General features: G+C 52.3%; 1 protein-coding gene across 1 annotated transcript; it reads right to left on the minus strand.

Moving 5' to 3' along the window:
* Positions 1-3,742: 3,742 nt before the first annotated feature.
* Positions 3,743-15,264, minus strand: SPRY4 (sprouty RTK signaling antagonist 4). Its single transcript, XM_065874683.1, has 2 exons — positions 15,099-15,264; positions 3,743-5,625 (listed from the first exon to the last, which is right to left on the minus strand). The coding sequence occupies exon 2, from the start codon at positions 5,576-5,578 to the stop codon at positions 4,679-4,681; it is 900 nt and encodes a 299-aa protein (XP_065730755.1). The 5' UTR covers positions 5,579-5,625; positions 15,099-15,264; the 3' UTR covers positions 3,743-4,678.
* Positions 15,265-15,873: the final 609 nt, after the last annotated feature.

Below are 15,873 nucleotides of genomic sequence, written 5' to 3' on the forward strand. Positions count from 1 at the left end.
TCTGGGACTGAGCCAAGGAAAAAAAAAAAAAAAAACCACCTCCAAGTGTCAGTTACTTACCTTGTCAGTGAAGGGAGACGCCATCACGCAGGAGTGGGACAGGCCACAAGGTCGGCCAAGGAGCAGACAAGACCACAATGAGGCAGGACATCTTTTGTGCCTTCTTGGACGGTGACCAGGGAATCCTTGAAATGCAATGGGTTTGGAGGTCTCAAAGAGGACCCTGAGGCTTTCACAACGCCTTGGAAGACACCATAACTGGTGACCCCAGAGAAAACCAGAGCTGGACCCAGGGCTCCTGATCTCACCTCTCCCTCTAGCCCCTTCCCCCCACCATTGCTGGCTGCCAGACCCCACTTACTGGTAACAGAAAAATGTCTATTTCTCAATTCCTCTTTCAGCAAACAAGAGGTACGTGTTCACATAAAAGTTAAACGTTCCTTGTGATTGGCATATAAATCGAAAGTAGATCATCTGAGAAGTGGCTGCGTGGTGGGGAGATAGAGGGATAGATAGATGGAAGGTGCACTGGAAAGGCAGAGGCAAGCCATCTAATAGATGCAAGTCTTTAGAGGTCAGAGGGGACGGGTTTTGTGCAATACGCACCCATCTAGTGAAAATAAGGAAGCTGCCAAGCGCTTTTGTATTTGCCTTCTGTAAGCCTGTAGGTGTTAGGTACGTGAAAATCTGCTTGGGGGCACCAAGGCTAAAAGGAGAGTTGCAGAATTGTCAACTGGGCAGGTCAGATGAACCTCTCCCACCTCCCAGTTTTGCTGTCCATCTGTTATCAGTGCAACCTCGTGTAGGGGAGGGCTTGCCGGAGGACTTAGCACCTGGCAGGATTCAGCTTCATAAGTGAAGGTTTCCTCCACCGACTCTCAGGTCATCCTAGAGGCAGGACAAGGGCCAGGAGCCCTCTCCCCCTGCCTCTTTGTCTGCCAGAGCTTGGCTACTCACTTCCATTTGTTCTTTGACAAACGTGCCACCTTGCTGGGTGAAGATGTTGGGAGTGTGAACACACAAGACACACAGAGAAACGGCAGTCCTGTGTATATTTAACAATATATATTTATATATATTTTCTAGATCAGTACATTCAGTTTTTAACTTGCTTTTTCTTCACAAACAGAAGAACTCTTACAATAGTAGACTTTCTAAAATAAATACTATTAAAATAGAGCTTCAAAATAAATATTCTATACAAAGGAAACCTTCTGTGGTAACTTTTGATGTGGGGTGAGAAGGGGTTACAGTGAAGAGGGAAAATGTGCCAGGGTGGGACCCTTGAACAGCTTTTCTGTTTGTAACATGAAACCAAACCGTGGGGCAGTGAGAAAGCAGGATAAGACACCACACAGTTACCCACAGCAAAACATGGCAGCGCGAGATTTGTCGTCACCTGTCACAGTAAGCAGAGGGCATGAAAATGCTCACCGAAGGCATGAACCAGGTCAGTGAAGCTTGCGGGATGCCCTGGTGACTTGCGCGGTGCCAAGTCGTGCTGCCTACACCCCACCGGACGTCCCCTGGGGCAGCACAGAGACCATGAAGGTGACGGGATGTGGATGCTGGTCCCAGCCCACACTTTCCACACTTGGACTCATCATAATCTAACTGGGCCTCGCTCGATGCCCAACAGGGATGCACGCAGACTCCAGAACGCGTAAAGAACCAGATGCCATCACGTGATGGTCTTCCATCTCGGTCCGCTGTGAGGGGCCCATATCAATAGCAGGGAACTGGTCTTGACTCCTCCCAGCCAGGGACCTTCAGGAGCCTTGGTTGTACCCCGTCTACCTGCGAGGGCTGGGCTCTCCTAGACCCAGTTCCCAGGGTGCCGGCTGGAGTGTTGGGCCTTCACAAACCCACCCTTGAGGGGAAGCAGCCTTGGCCCCTTAGGACAAGCATCCTGGACCCAGGTTTGTGGATCCCACCCCTGGTTCCAGGCAGAGCCACCAGCCACCCCAGGTTGAAAAGAAGTGGGAAGCAGCTGGCACTTTTCAAAAAAAGGTCAACACGAGGCATAATCCAGCCAAGCAGGCCACTGGTGACAGGACACGCAACCAGCCAGAAGCAGCCGCAGAAATGTGTCGTGTTTCTGAGAGCTTGGTTCCTCAGTGGCCCTTGACTGGCCCCCGGGGGCCACGGGCAAGCCAGTTTTATTTTTTCTTTTTGCCAAGGAAAACATGCTGAGGGATAGCTATGCAACAAAGCTGGGTGAACCGAAGCTGAGCACACAGGAGAGAGTTCTGCAGACATCCATCTAGCAGGCTAGATGCAAACCAAAAAGAACAAGCCAAAACAGGGGGAAGGGAAAAAAGAAAGCCAAAACCCAGAAAAATCCATGTTTATAACTATATACACAAAAAGTCAGGGTTCAGGAGGCTGTTTGCCAGGTAACAGGGTCTATGTAGATAGAGACGGTGGGGTAGGGGTATATGTATGTATGTATGTATGTATGTATGTATGTATGTGTGTGTGTGTGTGTGCACAGCTTATGTAAGTCAATTCTCCACAGAATGTGCGTGTAGAACTCCAAAGATCACCAAAGTGCAACTTGCCACTGGGTCAAGTTTCCCATGGAGACATTTGAGGGAGGGGCTTTGGGAAAAGTTCTGAGGTCTCACCAAGCGAGGACGTGTGCCCTCTTTTTTGGGGTAACCTCTGCACACCTGTTCTGAGAAAACATCTCCAGTCCCTTCAGTACACATCTGATACATTCAATTAGGACAAGTGGTTGGCTGAATGTGTTTTTTCTACCATTCCCTCTGATTTGTGCAAGAAAATCCATACATCCATCACGACTGTGGCAAAGGTAGCTACAGGAATCAGCCTTAGAAAACGCAGATGCAGTATTTCATATTTGCCTTTTACAAGCCAGCATATGTTATATAAATAAAGCCTAAAATAATAAGACCCTCCCCTCCTTTCCACCAGTCAATAAATACCTACGGTTACAATTAACTTATTCTAAATCATAAGATGTTACTACTAGTCTTCAAGAAGGAGAAAAAAAAAAAAAGTCCTTGAGAAGCACTGGGCGCATGACCATGGCAGCTACCTGCCTCCTTGCCTCCTTCCTGGAGGCTGTTCTGTTCCTACAGAACAAACTGGAAATGCTACAAACGCTGTGCCTAGTGCACTTCCGATATCACCTGGGGTAGCTTTTCTGACCCAGACTACTTTCTCTCATGGGGGGAAAGAGAGGGAGGCACAAATTACCACACTAAGCAAAAACCCCGCACAATAGCTAGGGAGGAAGGACCGGACACACTACAGCTTTTGCATGCAACAAGTACCTACCCACCGGACGAGCTGCACTTTCTGAGTCCTTTAGCACCTTGAGAGAAAGAGTTGCTACGTCTTTGGGGGCTGTTGGGAGGGGCTCATTATAGCCACGCACAGAAGCAAGGCTCAATCCCAAGAAGCCCCCGGAGAATCTTTCCCCCACCCGCATTCTTCTGACTCCCCCGCCAGGGCTTCCTAACACTAAAATAGACTCTTTTTTCATCATCTGTCTATTTACATTAAAGATACAGACACTGTACACAAAAGGCTATGACAGCAAGCAGCAGAATCAAGAGAGAAGAAACCCACACCCAGCTCGCCTCAACTCTCACTCTGCCAATGGGAGGTGCTGCCTCTCTTCTTTGCTGTTAAAATCCTCTTCTTGGTGGGGAGGGGGATTGTGTTCCTTGAGGTTGCTCACCCCCCAGATTTTGAAATCAGCCCTTCCTGGGGGTGGCCCAAAAGGAAGCAAGTGTTTTACTATTATTTCTTAAAACACCGTTAGCATCTGGTTTAATGCTTCTATAAAAACATAATGACTGGATCCAGAGACCACAGCCTCAGACTCATTGGCAAAATGCTATTTGGTCTCGAATTTGCCGCCCTGGACTTCTCTACCCATAAAGTTTCTGGAAAAGATCTGGGTAGAGAGAACTTGGGACACGTAGTGGGCGGGTGAGTCTGTGACCCAGTAAGAGCCGAAGGACGGTGTTATGAGTGGAACACCCCCAAGAGTTAGTGAGGAAGCTGGAAGGGAGAAAAGGTACTGTGCAGTGGTTCCTAGATCCATCCGTGGCTCCGGGCAGAGCGAGGAACGAGGGGGGTCCCAAGTATATACAACAGGGATCGCCAGGGTCTACACCTTCCCCAAGATGTCGGGGCAAACCGGGGTAGAGGCTGGGAGAAGAAGGTATAGACGGCGAAACTCCAAGGGTCTTCTTCCAAGGTCCCCTGGCCGCTCAGTTACCGATTCCTCCCAGGCAGCCAGAGAGAATGCAAAAGAGCGGGGAGAGAGGGAGGGAGGAGGAGGGCTGGGAAGGCATTCAAGCAGCTGCAACTTCCGGATATGTGTCCACATCTGTGTTCCATCTTCTGAAAAAGAAAAATCGCCCCCAAACCACACCACGCCCCTGCCACTATCTGTTTCACACAAGTTCCAGGACCCTGAAAAAAAAAAAAAAAACCCAAAGTGCTTCTTCATCCTTTTGGGGAAGAGAAGGATGGGCGATTGTGGTCTCTGTTTCTTCAGAAGCTGGGGGTAGGGAGTGGGCAGACTGGCAGGGTCAGCCTGAGGATGCTAAAACCTCTGGCCTCGCTGTGGTGGCCCCCTCTCAGGTGTGAGAAGGGAACCAAGTTTCCAGGGGGAAGCGCCGGGACTTGACCCCAGGTGTCAGAAAGGCTTGTCGGGTCTGCTGGCCTTGGCGTCCCCGGCGGCTGCCTTGCAGATGACGCTGTTCGTGTGCTTGCAGCGGCATCCGGGGCGGCGCAGGCGGTCATAGCCGCGCTGGGCCAGCTTCACGCAGCCGGTGGCGGGCAGGTAGCAGAGCAGGCAGGGCAGCACCAGGGAGAGGGCGCCCATGAAGGACCAGCGGGCGCAGCAGTTTGAGCGCGAGCAGGAGCAGGGGTGGTCGGCGCAGGAGCCCTCATCGTCCTCGTTGGTGCAGTGGTAGAAGACGCCCTGCACCAGGCACATGCAGGTGCCATAGTTGACCAGCGTCTGGGCGGAGCACAGGCACTCCTGGTTGCAGACCCAGCAGGAGGGCAACGTCCGGGGGGACGCGCACTCCTTGCACTTACACTTCCCGCAGGCCTCGCACAGCAAGAAGTGCTTGTCCAGCTCTGGGGGGACGGCTGGGCCCTTGAGGTCCAGTGGCTTGCAGTGGATGGCCTTGGGCTGGATGCGCACGGCCCTCGGGGAGGCCTGGTCAGCCACGGGCGGGGGGGCCATGTGGTCTAAGAGGCGCTGGTCAGAGGACGTACTGCTGCTGCTGCTCACAGAGCTGGGGCGCCCGCTGAAGGAGATCCAGTGGTGGGTGATGTCCTGGTCACAGCGGGCGGGTGTCAGGGCCAGCTCCGGGGCTGCACCCCGGGTCCGCTTGGGGCCGGTGGGGGGTGCCAGGCCAGGATTGTCGATGTAGTCGTTCTCCACGTGGCTGGTCTTCATCTGGTCGATGGGGAGAATGGTGAGGGGGTGCTGGAGCCGGCCGTGGGCCATACGGCTGTCCAGAAGGGGCTGGACCATGACTGAGCTGGGAGTCAAGGGGACGCTCTGTGGGATCGGGGGCTCCATGGGGCCAGAAGTCCTGGGCTGTGCAGAGAAGCAGGCTTCTAGGGGCCCTGGAGTCGGGGGCGGAAGAGAGAATGGATTCCAGGCATCAGTATGTGGCCTGTTAACACCCCCCACCACCCCCACCCCCGTCAGGTCCTCGGGAGCCCAAATGAAATGGGAACTGGAATTCCTTTGGTGGACTCTCCAGCATTATGGCTTAGATGATTAATAATGACAGCAACAACAATAGTAAGTGATAGAAATAACTTATTTAGTACTTACTATGTGCCAGGGACTCTTCTAAGCACCATATTTATTACGTCATTGACTCTTCACAATAAACCTAAAATGTAACTACTATTATTATCCCTTTTCTAGTTACAGGAAACTAATGTTCAAAGTAACTTGTCCACAGTCACACAAAACCATCAGTAGCAGAACTAGGGCTCAAAGCTGTGCCGTCCGAGTTCATTCTTATAACCCCCATGAAACATGCTTCTGATTTAAGACAGATACAGCTTAGCAGTTATAAACACAGGCTCCGGAATCAGATCCAAGTTCAAATTCTCACCTCTGCCTAGCAGCGTTACTGTGAATGAGGTTCTTTAACCTCTATGCCTTAGTATTTTCATCTGTAAAATGGGTTCTTGTGAGGACTAAATGAGAAAATGCATATCTAGGACCTAGCATTTTGCCTGACACACAGCACATACTCTAATTTATCACCATCCCAGAGGGCAACAGTTTAGATTTCCTGAGCACTAATAAGCACGACTATTAAGTACCAAGCGATGTGCTGCGTGCTGAGGATGTGGTGACCACGACAGACGGTCCCTGTATGCTCCCATGTAGTTTATCAGCTGGATAAACAAAAGCCTTTATTTCAGATAATCACGAGAGAAGGAAGAGCTGTATCTGATGCCTGCACATCCAGGATATTAACTTATTACCACTACTTCTGAGAGCAGCAACATCTAGTGGCTAATAACCCCTGGGTAGGTGCACCTCTGACAACTTGGATGGGAAATCCTCCCGAGGGGCTCTCACATCACCCATTGCCAAGTGCTGAGCTGAACATTCAGCCTAAATGCTATTTACTAGAATAGCTAAGCCAACCCTGGATCAGTTTCTAATTTCACCGAGAGAGTGCAATTTTAAGTTGGAATCCGGCCAGAGATTCAACTGCAGTGCCTGACACGGAACCCCAGGAAGTCACTTAAATCAAAGAGCGGAAACGGCTTGGTTCAAATTTAGAAAGTGCACATTGTTTTCTATTAGAAGTGCCATTTCCTCGCCCGCTGACCTTTACATTCAGAATTCGGCTGGAGATCAATTTAAAGAAATAGCAACAGAGGCCAAGACCTCTGCCCAAGGGGGCACGATTTGGAATCCCAGACAAAGATTAGACTCTGGGAAGATTCCACCGGGCTTGGGAGTGGGGGACACAACAGATAGCCAGAGTTCGGATAAAAGGGAAAGATAACCACCTTTGGGGGGGGGCGGAAAAAAGACCATTGGATTAACGTGCTACGGGATGGGGTTTTGGTAAATGCTTTTTCAAGACGCTAATGATGTTCTGATTTGGAGAGCTGACCCTGTACCTCCGTTATTAGGTTCACCTTGCCTCAAAGGTGATGCTTAAGATGGGGATGTGGATAGGTTTCCACTTCCAGTTCTAATCCTGTATCCCTCCAGACTTGGGACACAGCTGGTGATCCCAGTATTCCAATCACAGGAGAATGACACCTGCCCCGAGTGACACATCCATACTTATCAGTGTCTCTATAGTAAAGAATGAAGAGAGAAAAAAAAGGCATTCAGGGCAACTCTGTATTATACTTCCCCTGCTTGGAAACAACAGTTTGATCAGAAATGGTTAAATTGGGGAAGGGCCTCTTTAGATGCTTTCCAGCCTGTCTGAAATAAAGAGCTAGGTCTAGATGCGAAGTTCATGAAGTGGATGAAAGGGAGCTTATCCACAAGGTTCTCATCTGTATACTGCAAGGAAAAAACCATTAAGTCTTTTCTGCAAGGTTCATTGCTCAGTCAACTGATATTTCCCCTTCGCAAAGCCATGAACTATGGGCTCATGAACAAGGGCTCTGCTCCCACAGTCCTATCTACTTAAGAGAGATTTCTGTGCACAGTTTCTCCCATCTCAGAGGATGTCTGCCTAGAGGTAGCCTGCCTCCTGCCTCTGTGTTCCCTCCACATGTCAGGAGAGCATCGTCTTCAAAGAAGAGACTTCCCCGTGGCAGAGTTAGACTTAAGTGTCTGGCAGGTCTGCCACCAAGAAATAGTCATCTGCCAAGGCAGCCTCCTTTGGGGATCCTGGGGTCAGGGCTGGATGAGGGGGGGGATGTTAGTTAAGCATTCAGAGAGAGGAGTTTTTCCAAGGATCAAGTTGGCCATGGGGCAGAACTTCAGGGGATGCTACCTCAGCCCACTTTATTCTTTGCAGGCACTCCAAAGCCTTGCTTCTAGAATAAGTGGGTTTGGGGTCAAGAGAAGGTTAGGAGCCACGGGTCCCAGACCTTTGCCTGGAGGAAAACGTGTGACTAGGCAGAAGAATGGAAAATGCTGACAGAGGCACAGGAGACGACTCTGGCGCCAGCCAAGAGGTGCCTCAGCCAGAACCCTGCAACCAGGGCAAAGACAACACGATTCCCTTATTCCAGAAGCTCAGGGTCCTGCCAACAGAACGTCAGTGGTGGTTTGAAGGCTGTATTGCCCCATGTAGTTGGGCTTTTTGCCTCTTAGGACTAGGATTGGGACTGGCCATGCTGTGGGTACTCCCTCCCCTATACAGTTTATCCACTCTCCTTCCCCTGGTCTATTCCTGGGGTTCTATAAGAACGGGCACACTTTCTATGGAGGAAGCAAAAGGCATGGGCAGTGCCTGGGGATTTTAATAGGCCCTGGAATCACAAGACAGATTCATGGAAAAAGTCCCATGGAAAAGTCCCACCAGGAAGCCAGGGTGGGAGCAGCGCCTGCAGGCGATGGGGATATTGGCATTAGCAGGCTCCCATCACTCTCCAGAGGCAGCTGTCAACATCTGGGCCTGCACTCAGGGCCAGACATGGGGGTGGGAGCTCAGTCCACGATGACTCAGCTCTCTTGGGACATGCCGCATCCAAGATGGCTCCGGCAGGCATATTCTAAAATGCATCTTCCCTATCATAACCCTGATGGAAGATGCCTTCCGGCCACCAGGGGCTCAGAGTTGTACCACTCCAACCTTCTCAGGCTTCATGGCCTCACCTCCCAATTAGCCGGGACCCTCCGCAGGAGGGTGGAATTCATTTGGCTGACAAGAAAAACAACTTCCGGATAGCCTGTTTGATAACCCCTCAACACAGCTCAACGGTGTCTCAAACCCGCCTCCCCCACCAAGTCCTCGGCTTAGAAGATTGATCCCTACTCACTGGGACACACCCACCCTCCAGTCTGAGCAACGCTGCCGAACTTAAGTACAGTTTAATATGTACTCTGCCTCCCCTGCAAGGAAGGAAGAGATTTATAATACAAATAGGAGAGAGGAGGCCTTGCCTCATTTAGGCCGTTTGGGAGACCGATGGCCAATTTGGAAGACTGTGGACAGAGAAACAAAGCCAGCAGTCCACTTAGCCAGAGACGCACCTCTATCGAATTTTTGGTGGCAGCCTTATGGATTAGCATGAGGAAGGGAAACTTTTACCTCCGTTCCAACCTTCTAATAATAATAATTAATAATTAGGGGAGGGCTTCCCTGGTGGCGCAGTGGTTGAGAGTCCGCCTGCCGATGCAGGGGACATGGGTTCGTGCCCCGGTCCAGGAAGATCCCACGTGCCACGGAGCGGCTGGGCCCGTGAGCCACGGCCGCTGAGCCTGCGTGTCCGGAGCCTGTGCTCCGCAACGGGAGAGACAGCAACAGTGAGAAGCCCACGTACCGCAAAAAAAAAAAAAAAAAAAATTAGGGGAGCAGCAAGCATTTATGAAACATTTCTTGGTGTCAAGCTCTGTGCTAAATCCTCAATGATTTTCTCCTTCAATCCTCACCATCCCCTTGGAGGATAATACCCATTTTGCAGAGGAAGAACAAAGGGTCATAGAGCAGGCAAGTGGTCAGGGCAGGATTCGAACCCAGGCAGCAGAGGCTCCAGAGGCTGCAACTTCAGCCCTGCGACCCTGACTTGCAATAACTCCTGGGTATTCATGGAAGGGCACGGAAGCACCCCTCTCTCTTATAGCCATGAACTCCGCCAGTCTCCCAGGTCTGCCACCAGCCCTCAGGGAACCTCATTGGGCCATCTTCGGGTTCTTACCCAACCAGCCTGGAAATGAAGCCAGACAGGGCTGACATCAGACTGGCCCCCCAGTTAGGGGAATTTTCAGTGTGGAAAGCAGAGGCTGGGGGGTTGAAATCTGTCATCAAAGGAAGGGTCAGAGCGCAAGACATCTTCACTTCCATTTTCTTTGGCATCCCTTTTGTCACCTCACACACCCCCATTTTTCTAAGAGTTTTCATTTTTAGTTTTCTTAAGGTTGAATGGGTCTCATTTGTAGGATCTCACCACAAAGCAGTTCCTAAAAGGAAAGCCTAGAGTGGGTGGGAATCCCGTCTCCTCCCACCTATAAAGTTGAACTTAAGGGTCCCTCGGGCACGTTCATGGATGCAGCTTCCTGGTCCAGGTCTGTGGGGAAGGGAAGGAGGAGCTAGGGTAAAAGGAAGGCAGAAGAAGAGAATCCTAGAACACTGAATCAGCAGGATATCGAAAAGCCCAGAGCACACTGTCCTGTATTTGCGGCTTCGTCTGTGAGCCTGACATTGCATGTGTACCTGTGGGGAGGGGCTGAGCATCAAGGCGGCAGACAGCTCAATGCAGGCTGGCTGGAAAGAATCAAGAGGCATGTTAAATGTCTGTTCCACCCATCCACCCCTTCCCCTGGACTTATCCCAGGGAGAGGAGTTGGGAAATATTAGGAAAACCTGACAGTTGTACTTTGAAAACAACAGGTCAGCTAATGCCAAACTGGCAAGGGGCTCTGAATGAAAGGGTAGTTTCTGCACTGCCCCATTCAGTCCCAGCAGGTGCCTTCAGGGAAGGCTGTTTAAGCCTTTAACAGCTCAGAGAAAAAGGTCTCTAGGCTTCATGAGAGCCCGCCCACCACTATCTACCACTCTCGCTTGGGTTCTTTGGGACAACACTCCAGTTTAGTTCATTAAGCTCCAACTAAATAATGACTTATTGCTTCAAAAAGACTTTTTAAAGGGGGGAAGGGGGATGAGGGAAGCCAGGGACTTGCCTTCCCTACACCCCACTGAGGGGGACAATCTCTTCTGCAAATAAAGCATTTAGGCAGCTGGATTTGCCTGAGAAACCTTGTTCCTCCCTGCCACCCACCACTAGCACCAAGGAGCTGACCTCTGGTCATAACCTGTCAGAGATCACAAAAGCAGCTGCTTTTCCTCACGTTGTCCCATCCCCAGTTATCAGTTCCCAACCCTCTTCTCTTCTTTTTCCACAACCAGCTGAGCTCCAAAGCCCCGGTGCTAGGGTGAGTGGGAGAGGTCTTGCTGTACTTGGCTCTGGGCTATTCTAACCCGCTACAAATTTTGGCTTCGATGTATTCCCCTCTGAATTGTTGTCTGCTCAGATCCCCTTAAAGAGGTATCAGAAGTCAAGAGTGAGAAAAGAATGGGGCTAGAAGTCTGTTAACTACTGGTACAGTTGGGGAACCACTGGGCCACATCAAAGTTTGGGATGGGGCACCAGAAATCTAAACCCCAGGGGAAGACCCCCCCTCTCACTGACACCAAGATCATTTTATTTGTCCACTAAGAATTGGACTTACAATAATAGACGTTAGCTTACTCCTGGGATGGGGCAGGAAATGACTCCTCCTTCCCCCCAACCAGAAAGAGACAAGGGAAACCACTTTTCTGCAAAGGGCCACCTGCCCCAGAAGGGCCCCTTCCCTCCTCCGTGAGATCCAGCACATCTGTGCTCCCTCCCCGGTGCCCTTGCTTCCTCCACTGACTGTCCTTGGAAAGAACAATCGTGATCACAGCTGAACGGTGGAGCCTCTTAAACCCAGCCACATGTCCCGGATACATCCCCAGCCTTGTCAGCTGTCCGGATCTGCAGGGTGGCCCCAGGCCCCCTGGAGAGCTAAGCATCCTTCGCCTCTTACATCACACAGCACCCCACATCTCCTGTGGAGGAAGGGGCTCCCTTACAACCAAGCCCTCCTTGCTAGGCACCCAGTAGTAACAAGGGGCACAGTCCCAGCCCTGCACACTTGCTAGCTGCTCAGCTGGCCCTGGCCCCTCGGGAGGAGTTTCTTCTCCCCACTCTGCAGATGGGGAGACTAAGGCCCAGGCTTAGCACATTTCCTAGCCCTTATCTGCTTTGACCCAGCCCCTACCTTGGTCTGGAAGAGGTAATACAGTCTTCGGTTATGTTGCCCTTCATCACCTTCTTCCTTTGGCTCTTTTGAGAGAGTAAAAATATATTCCAATGAGTCATTGCTTTCCCTTCTGTCAGGTAGATCCAAGTTGACCATGAGATGGAACCTTCTCCACTCTTGCCATGTCGACATCCTAAATCCAAAACTTTTTATTCTATCCCTAGATCCAGAGGCTTTCCTCACAAGGGAACTTCCACCTCAGTAGGGCCCAGATGACAGACAACTCTGGATGCAGAACCACATTGAAAGCCGTAACTTTCTAAGAACACTGACCTTCTTCTCTGAAGAGAAGGGGCTCCTCTCTAATAAGCCTCCTGGTACGGTACCATCACCCGGGCCCTACCCAAGAGGATGGACCGGGGAAAGAAAAATAATCGTGGGGGCCGGAAGACGTCACATGAAGGGACTAATAGCATTAGACATTGGAACAGAATCCCCCACAAAGGATTTATACTTTGGTGATACCAAAGTATTAAACCCCAGAGCAACACACCTCAGGGCCATTTCTGAAGGTGTTAATGGGTGTTTTTTCCTCCCTTAGTTTTAAAAATCACTGACTTTCAAATTCTGCACTGAAAGGCTGCCTTCATTTGTTTTTCAAGTCAGCCAAACCTCTGGGCAGAGGCAATGTCAGGTTTACCAAAGTGGGGGGGTGGAGTTCCAAAGAGCCCATCTCTCCACCTATTCTGGAAGGATGAAAACAAAAATGACATCTGTGAGCTCCAAATGCCCCCAGCCTCTGCCCTGCTTTAACCGGGAATCATACTATTCCATGTGATCAGTCTCTGCCCACTTCACCCTACCAAAGCTTTAAGGAGATGTTGCCATTTCAGAGAATAATTTGGTAAAGGTCATGGAATGAGCAGGAGAGCACTTACTCTAGAGTTCAGAATCTACGAAGGAAGATAACCAAGAGACATCTTTAAAGTCTTCCTCATCAAGCTGACCAACATTTGTCCATCAAGGAGATTTTAGAAATCTGCCACCAAAATGCCCCCTACCCAGTACTGGCCACGCAGCTCAGTTGGTCAGGATGTGCACTGCTCATATTAGAATTCGTCTGGAGCCTTCTGGCAAGTGAGGACCCTCCCAAGGGCTAGGAAAGACAGAAAATTTGATTTCACACTGGACACATCTACAACTTCTTTCCCACCCTTCTGCTGAAAGAGAGAGAAGGAGACAGAGAAAAGAGAGAGGGAGAAAGAGAGGGCTGGGGGTGGGGGGGTGAGGAGAGAGAGAGAGGTAGGTGTGGGGGGCATTGTCAATGGCTGCCCTCCCTTTCCTAGTCCTCCCCACACCCACACACTAAGGGAAAAACTGAAACTTTCAGATGTTTATGCTCCATTCCTATGAAGATCCGGGGGAACACTAAACATTGTGAAATCACCAGTGCAATATTGCGTAGGGCCTGAGGCCAGACAGCGCTTATTAAGAGATTGATAAACCCACATCTCCTAAATGCTCTGGGCCTTCACCTGCCAGCTTTGTATCCCCCAAGAGGCTCAGAGAGACTGGAGAGCCTTGGTCAGCTAACCGGACAGAGATGCACTTGCTCTCACCCCTCCCCAAACTGGAGAGAATCATGCCACTGGTTTGGAAGCAGGAAAGAGGGGGTTCACACTGGGTCTGGGCGCCCCACCGAACCCACAACCTTCCTTTCATCGCGAATCATGCTGGGGTTGGGGTGGGGGAAGTGGTCTCTGAGCCTTGATGAGCCAGAAGGCAGCCTTCTGCCCTCATCCAGGCCTGACAATATGGATACCCATCCAGCAGCCGGTACAAGAGGCAGCCAGCAGCTCTTCCCTCTGCCCACCATCCAGCCCCTCCAGCCCAGTTCGCTTCTCCCGTCCATCGCTCAGCCCATCAAGCCATGCAACCATTTTCCGCCTCTCCTGCCTCCTCTGCCCACAACCCCCAGCCCCCAATCAAAGAAAATTGAGAAACCGTCTTCTTGCACAAGAGCAGCTACTGTCTAAATGCTTTTTGATCGTCTGTATGGAGGGGAAACTGGCCAAAGCCCTGCTCCCAGTGATGCAGCCAAGCTCCAGCTGTCCTGGCTGACCGAATTTGCCCTCACCCCCCTTCACTGCCCCCATAGGCTTGGCGATTCAGAATTTTCAGAACGTACCGTCTCTATCCTTCTCTTTTCTCGGTGATGTCAAGCCTGGTACCACCAAGAAGGAAGGAGAGAAAGCGGGAGCCTTATCTCTCCTACGCACGCAGCCTCTTCCTCCAGCTCCCACACGCCCGGCGTTATGGAAACGCACCTTCAGCCCCTACCACAGCCCCAGCGCGGCCCGGGGGCCCCGGGACCTGGCACAGCTCGGTGCCCGGAGATAGGGAGGCACGAGGAGGCCGAGGAGCCCCTCGGGCCCTGCAGAGGCCGGGGAAGAAAAAGGCAACTGCAAGGCAGCTGCACAGCATAAAATGCGGCAGCAGAGCAAAGGTCAGACGGCAAGGAACCGCCTCGCCAAAGAGAGAGAGAGAGCAGAAATGCCCAGTCCCGGCCAGCCCCGCTCTGACCATCGAGGGGGAGGCAGGAGGGAAGAAAATCCAGTCCCTCACGGCTCCGAAGGGCAAAGAAAAACCTACGTCGAGCATAGGCCGCTGCGGCGGGCTGTGGAGATCTACGGCGGAGCTGGCACCGTGGGCAGCGAGCCCGGGGTGGGCGAGCCGCCCAGGGCGAGGGCGCCCGCCGGACCCAAGAGGTGGCTCCTGACGGAGCGTAGAGCCGCCTGTTACAGCGCCCGAGGCCGGTGGTGGCAGGGGTAAAAAGGCCAGGCCAGAAGCAAACTCCCGGGACACGCACGGAGCTTCCGAGTCGTAGAGAGTGGGGAAGCTGTGCTTGGCAGTGCCCGGGGGTCGGGAACGCCGGTGCCAAGCTGTGAACACCCCCGGCGCCTTGCCGGCCCACCCGAGGGCGTCAGGGAGCTGCGGCGCACCGCAGCGGCTCCAGGAGGCGCAGGGAGAGGGAAGGAACACTGAGGCGCGCCTAGAAATAGCGCACCATTTGCCCCAGCCCGAGGGGGAGTCGCGTCGCGACTCAGAGAGGGGCAGCTTCACATCCCGAAGCCGGCCGGGGACTTACTTTGAGGAGCCGCAGAGTCACAAGCATTGCTCCACGTCTGTGTGAATTCCCGAACCCGAGTGGGTCTGACGCCGCTGTCCTCACAGACGCCGGCCGGAGGAACCGGCACTGCTCCCTGCGCTGCTCAGCGCCAGCACCGCGCTGTCAGCCCCTCTCGCTGCCTCCGCGGCGATGTTGCAACCACTGCCTGGGAAAATGGCTTTTTTATGAATGGGAGGGAAGGGAGCTCCTGTGCGCACGCGCGCAGTTCGCGATTCTATGAATGGGTGGGCACAAGAGACCCCGCGCGCGCATGCGCCGCGCTCCTTTTTTTATGAATGGGGGGCCGGAAAAGAACTTAACCCGTGATTGCTGGGGCTGGCTCTCGCTCCTCCAGGGGCCGTCGTTATTTTACAAAGAGGGGTGGAGGTTGTTGTTGCCTTTTTTTTTTTTTTTTTTCCTTTATGAATGGAGGGCGGCGGCGACTGCTGCAGCTGGCTCAGCTGCGCGGGCTGTACCCCCTCCCAGCCTGCGAGAGGAGGTAAAGGCCACCTTCACGCCACTGCGGGCCTGGGCTGGAACCGTCAGTGTTGCTGGGGGGCGGGGGGACAACTGCGGCCTCAGGATCCTGGACTGAGAGCTGGGTGGGGGAGGACACACCTAGATCTAGGGATTTCTACCCGCCGCAGGCAGTCGGGAGGGCGGGGGAACGGGAAAACCCCTGCTGAGGGCCTTCTCTTTCTCTAGACTAGGGGCGTCGGGGGGCGAGGGGTCTTGAAGCTGTGTTTACCAAAAA

Source organism: Phocoena phocoena, chromosome 3 (genome assembly GCF_963924675.1).
Source record: "Phocoena phocoena chromosome 3, mPhoPho1.1, whole genome shotgun sequence".
Taxonomy (NCBI): Eukaryota; Metazoa; Chordata; class Mammalia; order Artiodactyla; family Phocoenidae; genus Phocoena; species Phocoena phocoena.